Source organism: Lonchura striata, chromosome 3 (genome assembly GCF_050655825.1).
Source record: "Lonchura striata isolate lonStrDom1 chromosome 3, ASM5065582v1, whole genome shotgun sequence".
NCBI classification, from domain to species: Eukaryota; Metazoa; Chordata; class Aves; order Passeriformes; family Estrildidae; genus Lonchura; species Lonchura striata.
Genome location: NC_140705.1, coordinates 57457221 through 57472091, shown reverse-complemented (window position 1 = coordinate 57472091; position 14871 = coordinate 57457221). Strand labels below are relative to the sequence as shown.

At 44.4% G+C, this 14871-nt stretch overlaps 1 protein-coding gene across 3 annotated transcripts in view; it reads right to left on the bottom strand.

Annotated features, from left to right (window-relative positions):
• Positions 1 to 9099: 9099 nt before the first annotated feature.
• AKAP12 (A-kinase anchoring protein 12) overlaps positions 9100 to 14871 on the bottom strand; it is a 30327-nt gene continuing 24555 nt past the window's right edge. For 2 of the 3 annotated variants that reach the window (XM_021540535.2, XM_085576593.1), the window contains exons 4-5: positions 12289 to 14183; positions 9100 to 11730 (exon numbers count right to left, since the gene is read on the bottom strand). In XM_021540535.2, coding sequence (XP_021396210.1) covers positions 12291 to 14183 — 1893 coding nt within the window. In that variant the 3' untranslated portion in view covers positions 9100 to 11730; positions 12289 to 12290. The remainder of the gene's footprint in view (positions 11731 to 12288; positions 14184 to 14871) is intronic. The other variant, XM_085576592.1, reaches the window with a different exon arrangement.

Below are 14871 nucleotides of genomic sequence, written 5' to 3'. Positions count from 1 at the left end.
GCAATGTCATAGAAAACATCTTCCTGCTTCTGATACTACTGCAAGGGAGTGTGAGCTGATGGTTTACTCTACATCTGGCCATGCTGGTGGGCTCCCTGAGAGCGCTTACAGGAGCTGAGATTTTGCATGGTGAGAGGAAAAAAGTGCAGCTGCTGCTGCCAAGAGGATTTATTTGCTCTGTCATGCAGCTGCCAGTAGTGGTACTCCCTTGCAGAGCCACACCTCTGTGGTGACTCTTACATGAGAAACGAGCGCATCTATTTCCTATTGCTGTCAAGGAACATGATTAAACGTGGCTGTGAGAGCTGGGAAATAGAGATACAATGACAGTGGCACTTAGCACTGATGTCTCTGCCACTGAGCATAACCAGGGTTTCCAAAGGAGTGACACTCCAGGCTTCAAGAGGTCTCCTGTATAGAGCTGAACTGCTCTGCCTGAAGTGAAGCAGGCAGTTTTGCAGAAGTGCCAGATTCCAAAGTGCTATAGACAAGGGCAGTTCCTCAGTCTGAGTTTAAACCTACCAGCTGGGCGGCAAAATTCTTTTTCAGTGTCTGATGGGACCAACAAGCTGCATTTTGGTATCGTCCTGCAGCAGGAAATGTGTTAAGATTACATGGGGAAGTTGCTTGAGCTCTCAGAAACCCAAAGGAGATCCCAGGGAACTCAAGCACCTGCAGAAGCAATGGTCAGGTCCAGGAATGGCACTGCCTCTGACAGGGACTTGGATGGCAAAGTCACTCACTGCAGCAGCCGTGCTGGGTCTGTCAAGAAGGCCACAGCCCCAGCACTCGCAGACCAGTTCATGTCCTGGCCATGCTCCCCCTCAGCTTCTCATGCTCCTCCTCACTGGCAGAGCGAGGGAAACTGGAATGTCCTTGACTTGGGGTAAGCACTGTTCAGCAACAACTACATCATCACTGTGTTATCAACATTATTCACACACTGAGTACGAACACATGGCACTGTACCAGCTGCTAGGGAGGCAATTAACTCTATCCTAGCCAGAACCAGGACAGGGATTAGGGTTAAGGTTGGGAGAGAAACAGAGTGGTCACCTCTCACCAGAATGGGTCTGCAAAAGAGCTGCAGAAGGAAGAGGGAAGCTGTAGAACGTCAGTGTAACTACTGCTGGAGAGTGCAGGCACGGGACACTGCCTGTTCAGCTGGCATGACACAAACAAGTATTTCAACCACTGCAGCCACTAAACAGAATGTGATTTTCTCCTCTTCTTACTCAGTCTTCTCTAATTTCAGCTTTATTTTCCCCTTTCACTTGAGAGCATGTGCAGGACACACCCCTTTTCTGTCCTATCTCATGATAGGAAAAGGGAGACAGAGGCAGAGGAATCCTTGATGTCCTCCATGAGGGAAGTGGGTTGAGATATCTTCCATGATCTTGGCTCTGTTGTGCAGACCATGGCATGGAGCACATATGTAGCTACACTGAGCATTAAAGACATTGCTTTTTATGGCCACGACAAAAAGGCAACGTCTTCAAAGAGTAACTGTCAGCATCCCTGAATGAAGCCTCATGGATAAAGCTCCTGACTCTGCCACCCTTGCCAGATGTTCTCGAAGATGCATCTCTCTAAATGGCACATGGATGCCCAGTGTATTGACAGAAAGAAGAGAATTATGAAAGTTTTATTAACGACAATTTACTCTCTCAAGATTATCTTATTTTCCCAAGCAGTTCTTAGAGATGGAGATTAAAAGGTCTCAGTTAAGCAAATGCAGAAAATGGTCTAGGGAGAGGCTACATCTACCACCTTTTCTGATGCAGATTTCACTGCAGTGTGAAAAGCTTTGGCACTGAGGCAGCCCATGCTTACCACAGAAATAAACAGTCATGCTCTTTGCTTTTCAAAAAGCTTTAGGAGAGGGTAAGTGCACTTGCCTTCATGATGACCCCACTGCCCAGCTTCTGACCTTCCTCTGAAATCATAATCTCTGTCTTCCTATTCAAAATATTTTTTTCTTTTCATAATTATTTTATATCAATCTTATTGTCACATATGACTGCATTCTAACATTCTATTTGAAACCCAAAGCTTGATGTTGCATGTGTCCAGGCAGTCACTCTTGCTCTAGTTTTCAGCCATATCCCTTCTCTCCTACCTGGATGTAGAGTGAGGGGGGCCATATAGGGCAGATGAGTCCCAGTGACTGAAACATATTTATCGTTTACTTCAAGAGCGCTAGGGCCTTCTTGTGTTGTGGGATCCATTCCCAGATTGCATTTTTCTTTAGCAAATTATGGAGTAGTCAGATTATTATACTTAACCCTGGAATATGCCTACTCCTAGTCTCTGGCACAGCTCATAACTAATTTCTTATTCTGGGACAGGGATAACCTTTGGATTTCTTGTAACACCTGTTTGTCTCCCACCTGTCCATCTGACCCCCCAAAAGATGAATTAGTGACTGGGCTCTTGTTCCTGTTCTGCTGGTATCTCTACCCCAGCTGACTGTGGCTGTGCTGTCCCAAGTGTCCATAGTCTTTACAGATTTCCTGAAGCATCCTCCTCCTCCATCACTGATGCACTGCCTCACAGTGACCTCTTGTGGAAATTTTAACATTTCCAGCTCTTCGGGCAATGTAGCATGAGCTATACATATGCTAGGACTACAGTTCAAGCTTTGGAACAGACAAGTAAATGTATAGTCAAGTCCCTGACAGATGAAAGCAAACCTTATCTGATCTGCCCCAAGTGCTGGGTCATGAAAAATGTTTCTTTCACATTGACAGTTGCATCCACCATTAAGAGGACTGACCTCTCTATCAGCTATACAGGGAATAGATGCAGAGAGTGGTTTGGCAGCAACTGTCAGGCCTCCATAACCTGCTGCTAGTTGCTACTTGTCATGCAGGTGCCTAAGAGACCACATCCCTAAAACCCTCTGCCTTGGTCATTACTTTTTTGGAAGTTGTACTTTGTCACCACCATCCCTGGGTATGAATCACAGGGGATTATTATAAAAAGAGAAACTCAGCTAACTGAAGTAAAACAGGTGTTGTCTGTACATTAACTGACTTAAAGTTTGATCTTTGTCTAAATACATTTACCACAACCACTTATACTCAGTGCTTCTCTATTTTCCCAACTTGCTTTCTCCTTTTCACAAAGAGACAGGCTGGCTCCTTTCCTCCTTCATTGCCTTTATTTTCACTGAGATTTTACAATCTATGGTGTGTACTGGGTGTATCTGCAAACAGGCTCAATGTCTTTGAAGGCATTGCCACTTCACCTTGGTTGAAGACTCCAGCACTCGCTCAGCTTCCCTTGCCTCATGCTGCAGGTGTCCCCTCCATCACCCTGGGAAGTGGGAGAGAATCGGCAGCCCAGTTTCTGCTGGATCTGCTGCCAAAGGCTTTTGGGATAAGCTGGAGTATCCTTGCCTCCCAGCTCAGAAGCCCGGTCTACACATTTCATGTGGCTTGCAGTTCACTCTGAAGACTTTCAGGCTCCAAAACCAGCAGTGATCTAGAACTGAACTTGCATTTTCCCTTCAGAGCCCACTAAAGCAGCTCATCATTTCACACGTGCGTTTTGTTCACATACATCACTAATGCAAGCTAACACTCTGTCCTGCTTTTTATTTTTCAACAGCTGCCAGAGCTGGGTGGAATTTCAGCTAGCTGGGAAGAAAACAGCTATAAGTTTCTGCCTTTGCCACACAGATTTCTCCACCTTTGGAGGTGTTATGAAGCAGGAGATACGGTTCTACACACACGGAAGGTGCAGCCTGGGTCGATTTTTCCTTTCGGTTGGTTTTTGAGAGAAGCCCCAGCTGAGCCTCCTCCCGGCCGAGCATGCAGCGGCGGTGTGCAGGGACAGCACTAGATGGTGCCGTCACACCAGTGCAGCCGGCAACATCCCCCGGGCAGCATTCCCCTGGCAGCATCCCCGGGCAGCATCCCCCGGGCAGCATCCCCCGGCAGCATCCCCGGCAGCATCCCCGGCAGCATCCCCGGGCAGCATCCCCGGGCAGTATCTCCGGGCAGCATCCCCGGGCAGCTTCCCCCGGCAACATCCCCGGGCAGCATCCCCCGGCAGCATCCCCGGCAGCATCCCCGGCAGCATCCCCGGCAGCATCCCCGGGCAGCATCTCCGGGCAGCATCCCCCGGGCAGCATCCCCGGGCAGCATCCCCGGGCAGCATCTCCGGGCAGCATCCCCCGGGCAGCATCCCCCGGCAGCATCCCCGCACCCAGCGGCTGCACTTGAAAAGCCAAAGAAAGGGTCAGGAGCGACTCTGGCAGCCCCGAACCGCAGAGGGCTTGTCCCGGAGAGCAGAGCCTTTTGCATGCGTGGGCTGCAGAGCACTGAAAGGCACCAAATCTCGAAGATGGCAGGGGCAGATAAACCAGGGAAAATACGCCTGGAGAGGATATTTTGTGTCCCCCACACAGCGGCAGCGCTGCCAGAGAGACCGGTGAGCTGATAAGCAGGTGGCAGAGGAATTCCAGCGCAGCGGAAGCACCGGCACATCCCTGCACGCCGTGTTCCAGCCGCGCCAGGGAAGTGCAAGGCCAAGGGGAAGCAATTGTTTGAGCTTCAGTGCAGCTGATGAAGTTCCCTGTCCCCAGGCTCAGAGAGGGATCAGAGCCTGAGCACGTCCTTGCCAGAAGGAAGGTGCACGTATGCACACACGTATGTGTGCACACGAAGTACACAAATGTCCATCTGCTCCTCCAGTCCAGAGCACTGACTTAAGAAGGGCTGAAAAATATTAATTCTCCAAGCATCACCAGTAATACTCCCTCTGTTTAGTCTTCCTCCTCTCTGCTTCAAAGCCAAAGTATCTTCTCACTTTAGGGAGACTCTGTTATTGTTTGGTTACATTTTGAGATTACAACAGAATTAGAAAGAGCTGCAGATTTTTCTCTGGAACATTAAAACAATCTAACCTCACCACTGCTCACTTGACAGTCTATTTTAGGCTCTTCTAAGCTGAGGAATCATTAATATTTCAGTCTAGTCCATTTAAAATTCAAACATAACCTTCTAAACTTAGGTCTGTGTGCTACATTTAGAGTAGAAGCCAGGTAGGGGGTTTGGGTGTCTCCCTTAAGAAAATTGGTAATGAGCAGAAACATTTATCTTTACACTTCAAAGATCATTATTAGTTAACCATACACTTTCCTGTTTCTTATTTCTAGCAAATTTTTTAAAGCCCTCTTACCTTTCTTCTTGCAGAAAGGAAAGTACTAGCTTCACACTATCTTTGGCTCATTTGTGTTATGTTAAAGCTATGAGCTTGTCTTTAAAATGAAGATATTATTACTTCAAATGTTCATATGTATGTATGAACATATTCTTTAAAGAGCATCTCATCCTTGGGAAGACACAGTGGCCATATTTTCTGCATTCCTGCAAACAGGTCACAAATTCATGTTCAATAAAAGCACTCTTTTTTTTTCCAACTAATTTAAATCTTTTTCTGGACTTGCAGACTGGAGCCTCTCTGATTTTTTTTCCTAATTCCAAGTTTGTCATAATAAACATTCTGTTTCGAGTAGCAGCAATCTTACATTACTTGATGCATGTTGGTCTCTGTTCCTGCAGTCCTCCAGCTGTACTCATCTTCTTCTTGCTTCTTGTCAGTGCCACCCATCACCACTTTCCTGCTAATTTTACTTTGTCTCTCAATGTGAAAACATAATAATTACCTTTCCTAGTTTACAATTCAAAATTCAAGTATTGTTTTTTTCAGTGATATGCCAAGGTTCCTGGTTTCTGTGGTACAATATAGAAGTATGGCAGGTTGCTTTGTCATAGCACATCATCACTGTGTTCCCTGTACATTGGTCAAAACTGAAAGTAGGATTTTGAGAAGTTTTAAGCAAAATCATCTCATCTGCTTAGATTGTTATGTTTGATGCTTCCCAAGTGATCCAAGCTCTCAATTGGAAAGAGAAAACAAAATGTGATGATGCCTCTTCTATTGGAAAAATAAATAACTAATAACAGGAACGTCCAGAGCCTTGAGACGCTTCAAGGGATATTTACAGAAAGAAGTATTGTATCTGTTCTCTTCATGAGCAACTGTTGCCTATGAGCGAAAGAAAACAAAATAGTAATTTCAACATAGACAATATACTGATATGATTAATATGAGTCCTGAATGAATATGAGCCTACTTTCTACAGACTGGTGCCAATAATGGCTCGAGGGATTTGTCTGTTTGTTTGGAATTTTTAAATTAAATATGCTTTTGTATGAGGAACTGTAAGCAATATGCCCAGCCTTTGCCACATCATTCATACTGATGCAGGTTCCCCCCTTGCATCTGTGAGGCATTAACTGGCTCTCCTCTGAGGAGGAGAGAGGATGTATGAGCTGGAATCCAATTGCAGGATCAAGACAGATTATGCAAAAATCCAATAAAAGCATTTTCCCAGCAGGGAGACTTATGCCAAAGAAAATAATGCTATTTTCAAGATTATTCAGCAAATACTCTAGTTTAGAAGAGTTCCTGTCAGCTCCAGAATAATGGACAGGTCATATTTGTCCTTAAAATTCTTAATAATGCTCATGAAATTATAATGAAAACATTATCTGGGAGATTAAAAAATAAATGTAATTGGACTAAGAAAACTTCCTCTGAATAAATAATGTTTCCCTCTTGCTCCAACTTCACTTAGCACTTTCCTTGGAGCTGTAGCCTCCTGGCCTCCTCTGCATTAGTGAGCCAGTCTTGAAAACATTACCCCTTTTTGACCCTGGGCATACACTACCCTCAAACACTGTCTGAGCATCAGCTCTGTCTTTTTGTTACCCTCATGGCTGCACTGGAATGGTGAAAGGGAGACACATTAGTCCAGGTGGGTTGTGTGTCAGGATTTCTACTTCATACAGCTGCTTTTATGGGAAATTACAGGCACCACTGACTGTCATGATGCCTCTGGGACCGTCCCATGAAAATCTCCCAGAAATTCATTTAAAAGTTCACCAGGAAGCTGCTTACAAAGCAGAGTCAGCTAGCTCAGGTAGGGGAGAGGAGACCATAGTACTGCAAGGCTGAGGGGACACAGGAAAGCCCCCAGGGGAACACTTGCACTGGGGAGAAGGCAGGGATTGCTCCCAGGCTGCTTCCTGAAGGCTTCCTGGGATGTCTGCCTTCCAGGGCAGCAACTGGCTTGCAAATGCCTTGCAGTTTTCCACATTTCCTTCTTGTCTAGCTGCTTAGAAACGGCATTGTGTTGGTTATCCCTTCTGTCCTTGTAGGAGGCACAGAGGCCTATCTGTAGAACAAATTATGAGGAACAGGGTCAAGCTGACACAGAGACTGTCCCCAGGGCACAGCTCCTGTGGCATAGCAGACTTCTGTTCCCCTCATTTCATGGTACCACATTGCAGCAGGGGTTAGAACCAGATGGTCTTCAAGGTCCCACCCATCCCAAATCATTCTGTGACTATACATAGCATTTTCAAACTCTGGAAGTGGATGTCATTTTCAAGGGGGAACAGGAGATGCTTCCTAAAACCGTTCTTACTATTTTAACAAATTGATATTATTTTTTCAAGAGGATTTTGAAGCATAATAGACACATGCTAACTTTACAGACACTAGAACAGACAGCAGAACAGACACGAGACTTCTGACTTTTAATTCTTACTTTTGTAAAGACTACATATAGTGCCCAACTAGAGATGACACCAGCCCTGTACCAGGTGCTAGCATTGTGGTGGCTGTTTCCACATTAGGAGTATCTCTAAACATTCAGAGCTAAGTCACTCATCCTTTATCACATCATTCATCCCCCCACCAAATTAGAACTCCAAATCCTATGCTGTCAATTCCAGTGGCCTTCTGCTCCCCATTGCTCCTCGTTCCAAGCCACATCCTTCCTTGTGAGGCCATCAGCCTCCTCAGGCCTACTCCCTTCCCATGTGGCAGCTGCGAATGACAAACATCCAGCGTTCAGCATCCAGACATGAACATCTCAGGAATCCTCTCTGCTTTTGGCAAGCCCCCTGCCCATCCCCAAGCACTTGCTGTATCTAAGCTGTGCAGGTTCCTCAGTAAGCACAGCTGCCTCCCATATGCTCTGGATTGCATGGGAAAGCCAGATCCACTTCCACAGCCTGAGCTAACAGGCAGGATACTTGAGCTGCTGCCAATAAAACAACCCTACAAGAGGAAACAGCAGAGAAACTTCCTCGGGATCCAAGAGACTCAGACTCCAATCTCTAGTTAGATGCCTGTTCAGAGATTTCACTAAGCAGTATAAATGCACAAATCTTGGAGACGGGGCAGCAGAGGCTGTGTACACCTTGGGCACAATCTGTGGCAGGAGATGCTGGTTCAGTTTGTACCTCCAGATGCCAAAAGTGGACAGTGAGATCAGTCAGCAGTGTGAGGCCCCTGACACCATGCCAAAGCAAAACGAGGGACAGGCTGTGTGCAGTGTTCCAATATCCCTGCCCTTGCTGCAATCAGTACAGCTAAGTATTTGCAGATAGGGGATTTAGCATTTTAGCTGAGGATAGGAAGGCACCAATTATTACAAAACTTTTTCAGGTGTGAACCTGTCTTGAGATACAAACACTGCTAATTAGCCTCAGCCACCGAATGTGAACAGCTGGAAAACTTCATGTCTGAAGTCCAAGGTCTGCTAACATAAATAACAAGCACACCCAGATTTTGGCGTTGTGACTATGCCCTTGCTAAGCAGAAATGGGGGAGCCTAAAGATACCAGTTATGGGCCTAAGACTCTTGAGCTGCTAATCGATAACAAAGGACATTTTTGTTGTTGCTTTGCTGGAGTTTTCTATACTTTAGTCACACCAGCAATGCATATGATTTACCATTCTTTCATTCTGGCTCACTGAATGCTGTTTTCTGTCTTGAATTTAATAAAAGTATTTCAGACTTCTGGAGTACCCTATTCTTACTTCTTCTGAAATACACGTATTTTATTGAAGCTTAGAGCCAAATCATAGTTTAATTCTGTTTAATCAGCTTATTTAATTCACATCAAAACCTGAACGTGAATTCTCAGGAGCAAATCTAACTCTCTGAAGATGAAGCAACAACCAGAAAATAATTTACACTAAGCAAGGTGAAAAAAAACTCACCACATACACAAGTTAGAACAAATTTGTAGTTGCATTTTATTCAGTCAATGAAATCTACCTTAAAATCACAAAATCAAATTTAGTAACCCAATACATTGGATTAGAGAAAGCTTCAAGCTTTTAAGCACAAGCCAGAAGTCACAGTCTCAAGGAGAGTTTCAGAGGCCAAAGCAATACACTGGAACAAAGTAGTATCTCTTTGTGGAGACATGCTCCCTGCACCATTAGTGTGGTTTTGGGTGAAGCAGGTTTTTTTAGCTGTCAGTTATAAAAAGAAGATTTTGTATTTGTTTTGTTAGGTTTGTTGCATTGCTTACCTAGGCCCTGGATTAATGGAGAAAACAGGCAAGTTAAAAGCCCTTGCCTGCTCAATTACTACCAACAGACAATTTACATTGTGGTAAAGCTAGCTTTATTTAAATGAGGTTCAGACAAGAAGTAACTTTACATATTATTAACAGCTTTGGAGCTACAAACGTAAGAATCAGGATTACACAGGTCATGCTTTTGTTATTTTGTTTTACCTGCTGCAGTTATTGCAATATGGCTTAAGGTACATAGGTATACAATTTGTACAAATTCAGCCAAGTTTGCACTTGTGAGGTGTTATTAAGAGCATCATTACCTTGCAAGCCAACCTAAACGTGTGGAAATCAACTGAGGTTTTTGGAATTGCCCAAAGCCAAGGGGGAAAGCTGCCACTAACGATGGACAGATATAGACTGGATTGTTTGAAACCACATTGTTTGGCTTTAAATATTTATATCATTTGCTCTGAGGTAAGGAAAAATCTTTTGGTGCTTCCACATAGGGCAGCACCAGATGGTGCAGTCACACCAGTGCAATCAGTCACATCGCTTGCTGGACGTGCAGCCTCGAGGAGAGGCCAGCACCTGCCGTAACAACAGCATTTGTACACTAAAGTTGATTTTAAAATAAATTACTATACAGGTATAAGAGTGAGCTATTGTTCAACTTGATGGGCATTGGTTTCACAATGTGTAATCTGTAACCTTCACTTTGGAAATCAGAGCTGAAAGTACTGACTTGTACCCCTTGTTCGATTTTAAAGTAAACTTCAAAGGAGAGGACCAATTCCTGTTGGGGACAGACATCCCAGGACTCTCAGTCTTGGGGCTTTCTAAGTATCTTTATATCACCCGTCCATTCTGGTCTCAGCTGCTGTCAGTCCAATCCACCTTTCAAGAAGCTTTTTAAGACCTCAGTACCCCAAAAATCTCATCAGCTCTTTGAAATTCAAGGCAGAACTCATTACCAAGTCCTTTTTTTCCCCTCTTTCCTACTCCTGCCTCAGAAAAAACAGAATTGTCAGGAGTGGGGAGAATTTCAGAAAATGGTGTGGTGGGAAAACAGTTCAGGCAGTGGTTGGGAAAGAAGGAAGTGTATATGCAGGAAAGATGTTAGACTTTATAGGGCAGGTAAAGGCTTTGCATTGGATGGAGCAGTGACCAGAAATTAGCAGAGCTCGGAATGAGAGGGGCGAGATACACAGGCAGTGGCACAAGAACCACGTGATGGTGAAACGGTGGTGTCTGGAGGGTTCTCAGAAACCAGGGAGGGCTGCAAGTAGAAGTGAGCAGTGGGTCAGGTCAGGGCTCTCCTTTTGTCATTGGAAATATCATAGTTCTACATTAAAATCAGAACTGGGTTTAGGATATACATATAAATATTCAAAGCAAGACAGCCAAATTTTTTTGAGAGATTTTACAGGGGGAAAAACCTGGAACAATAAATAGGAAATTACGTTATCAATTTTTGCTCCAATAAGTATTGATTTCTTCTCCAGGCTACTCTACAATATTCATTTAAGGTAATGCCTAAACAGTACTGAAGTATCATTGCTCTACATTAAAATCAGAACTGGGTTTAAGACATACATATAAATATTCAATACATTACAGTCCAGTCCTGAGACCTGAAGTCTGGAACAACAGAGGAAGGGTATTTTCAATCTCCTTTCACGCTACACTGTAGAAATAATTTCTGGCTGAATCAGGCCTGCACAAATACAACTGAATGATGGACAGAGACACCTGAATGGGACTGAAAGGCAGCAAACTTGAGCACCTTGCTCAACAATTTGTGCGTGATCCAGTTCCTGCTGTTTGACAGACGTATCCAGAAGTGTCACGTGTTCTCATCAGTCAGCCCTCCTCTTCCCCCTCACACACAATCTGAGCAGCACCTACGGCCATTCACAGGTCAGATCAAGGCAGCTAGGAAAGATGCAAGAGGTAAGGGAGACTGCTAAAAAAGGGAGGGAGACTCAGGGACAAGTGAAGGGATTCAACGACATTGGACAGACAGGACACACATTAAATGAGGGGACAGTAATAACCGTGGCAAAAATTCTAGTGGTCTGCCCAGTCATTCAGTGGTGCATCTCCAGTCTTAATGGACTATTTTGGGCAGAGACAAATAACCTTCAAATGGAACACAGGTATGGATACAGCCAATATTAAAGGCATTTTAACAAAAACGGCAAGGCGAGGTCTTCAAAAGAACAGATGTTAACATCCAAGAATAAAGGGTAGTGAATAAAGCTCCTGGTTCTGTGGCAGGATTGTCAGTTGTTCTCTAGGACTGGCATCTCTCCAAATGCCACATGGATGCTTAGCACTTCTGAAAGAAAGATGAGAGTAAAAAAGCTTTAGTAATGACTGCTTACTTTCTACAGAATATTTTAAATTTATTTAAATTTAAAATTTTCCCAAGCAGTTCTCAGAAATAAAGGTCTTACGACTTAATGAAGCAAGTGCAGTATATATCCTAGGGAAGAGACTGTACTTGTAATTTCTAATTCAAATTCTTCTGAAGTGCAAAGAACTTTGTACATGAGGCACTCTAGGTTTACCATGCAAGGCAATATTCACATCTTTTAGGATTTTAAAAAGAGCTTTGTTATAGAATGTGTTTGCACATTAAATTGATTTAATGTGTTTGTACATTAAATTGTGTCATGTGAGTTCCTATCTAGGAAAACTGAAAAATACAGTTACTACCTCCCAAAAATACCACACCAAAATACAGGCCAAGTCTGAGACCATTGAAGTGAGGGCAGCCTTTCAGTAAAGTAATTAAAAACAAAACAAACCACCACATCATATTAGAGATAACAGGTTAGAGATCTTCACAACTATCTTAGAAAAGAAATAAATACCGGTTAAGAACTCTACTTACATTCAAGGCGTCAGAGCCACCGAGTTCTGACTTTGTCTATCACAAGATGTTTCTTCTTGACAACTGTCATCCTCCCACATTTGTGTTTTCCCGTCTTCCACTGGTGGGTGATATGGTTGTTCTTCACTTTCTCTGCATGTTTGCTGTCCTGTATGTTGGTCTGAGATTTCCATAACGTACCCAACCTCTTTTTCCCTTAATTTTGGTGTGTGTAGGTCTAGGATGTCTTTGGTTGAATCTTCTGAAGTACTTTGTTCTAGGCTTGATTTCTGAAGTTTCACACTTTCCCTTGAAATGTCTTCAGGGCTTGTCATGATTGTTAAAGAATTCTGACTTTGCCCGTCTTTCAGCATCTCAGAAATTAAAGGCATGTCTTTTGTTTTTTCCACAGTTGCAGACTCAGTTAAGGTAGCAGTTTTCACTATTCCTGGTTGTTTGAGCTCTTGTTCTTTACTCTGTATCTCTTCCTCTTTTACTGGAAGCTGTTGATCTACCTGTGTACTTCGCAGAAGTTCAGGCACAATTTTATCTGATGGGCCTTTCCCTACGGAATTAATGCTCTCCTCTGAGTCAAGGGCAGCTGACTCTTCTGTTTCTGCAAGTTTGTGAACAGCTGACTGGATAGCATTCAATACAATTTTTGTGCTCTGGGACTCTATGGTCACAGACTGAACAACATGCTTCTGAAATTCTGGGTGGCTGGGAGACAGACTGGGACTGGGAGGAACACCATTGTGTTCGGCTTGTCCTGTGCTCTGGGGCCGCTCTTGCTCCTCTGATACTCCATTCATGGAAGCACAAGTGACTCTAGGCTTGGGTGCCTCCACACTACCAAGCTCTGCAGTCCCACAGCCTGAACAGTCAGTATTAGAAATTGGGACCTCTTCAGAAGCCATCTGCTCTGGTGTGCTTGCCAAGGGCTGTACAGTTTTGGCTGTCATGTCTGTGCATGTCGCAGTTTCTGCCACGACATGCTCTCCACCTGCTGCAGCTGCTAGAGCCACAGGTGTTTTCAGAGCCCCCAGGCTTTCAGCCTGTGGAAAGGCTGAGTCAGAGCCTTCCTCTTGCTGGACAGCAGTTGAACATTCACCACCTCTCACAGCTTCCTGTTTTTCATATTCAAATACTTCTTTGGCTTCTTCCACCAATTGCTCATTTTTCTTATCTTCTTTCTGGAAGCCCTGAGAATTCAAGGCTTCTACAAGTTCTTGTCCTTTTCTCACAGTATCTTCTCCAGCCAAACTGCTAGGTGTTTCACATTTCTTAGGACTCCTATCAGTGATAACAGCACTTCCATTTTCAACAATCTCTGGGCACGTTGATGCTAAATTAGATGCCCCATCTGCTTCAATCTGCATGGGAGCCTCAGCAACAACAGAAGTGCTCCCCAACCATGTTTCAGATTTGGGCACAGCACCTTCCACTTCACCACCTTTGGCTTCATCACTCTTGGAGGGGGTTTCAGTTGTTTTGTCCCTGCATTGTGGCTCTGTGACAGGCACAGAATCGTTTGCTGCAATGTCCCTGTCAGACTCATCATTCATGCTCTGCTCCGCATCTGCGGCTGCTTCTGAGCCAACTGTTTTTGAAGGATGGACAGAGGTTTTTCCCTTGCTCTGCAGTAGAACCTCAGGAACAGTGACTTCTGTGCTTTTTACTCCATTGTGCACAGCATCACCTTCCTCTCTCAGGGCAGGTGTCCTGCTAGGAACTCCTTTAGTACAGACTTGCTCTTCGGAGTCAGGAATTTCATCTTGTTTCTCAGTTTTAACAGGAACCACGGTGACATCTGCGTCTGTGCACTCTGATCCCACAGTGAGCACTCTACCCTCTTCTTCAAGCTCTTCAGCTGTAAGCCCCAAGGATGAGGTCTCATGCTCTGTCTTGTCCTGAACCTGTGGAGAATTGCAACAGATCTGTGAAAAGCACGGAGTAACCAGCAATGTTCTAGGTAAAAAAACACAACACCCAATAGGACAAGTGTTATGGAAAGAGCACAAAGTGATGACATAGGGATTAGTAGCTCACCAAGATCCCAGCTTGTGTTGTTTCTGAGGACATGTAGCTCATTAAACAAAGGGCAGCCTCAAAATTAATTAAAGGAAGGGACAGCTGGCAGCACTTGAAACAAAGACTAAGCCAGAAGATGAGGACGTAGGGAAGACGGTAGCAATATGCCAGCCACAGTAACTACAGCATTTAAAGCTGGAGATAGTGGTGTTGTTTCCACGTCCTCCCTTTGCAGAGGTACCTCAGCTTCACCTGTATTTCTGCCTACAGCTGAAGATACCATCCAATGTGTATGGTGTCACATGGATCACATCTGTATCTCAGGTGTTCATATAATATCATATAATATCTTCAGTCACTTTGTGCAGTGCAGGAGCTCTAATGGCAATTCCTGCAGTACCTCTGCATCTATGCACACCATCTCCCACTCCATTTCTTGCAGGCATTGCATCCACCTCACCCTGCACACATGCTGCAGTGCCTGCTGCTTCTAGACATCTGTGTATCTCTCACTGAAAATGAGCTTCAATTGTTTCAGGCTGTACAAGGAAGGTCCTTAACAGTAATATACCC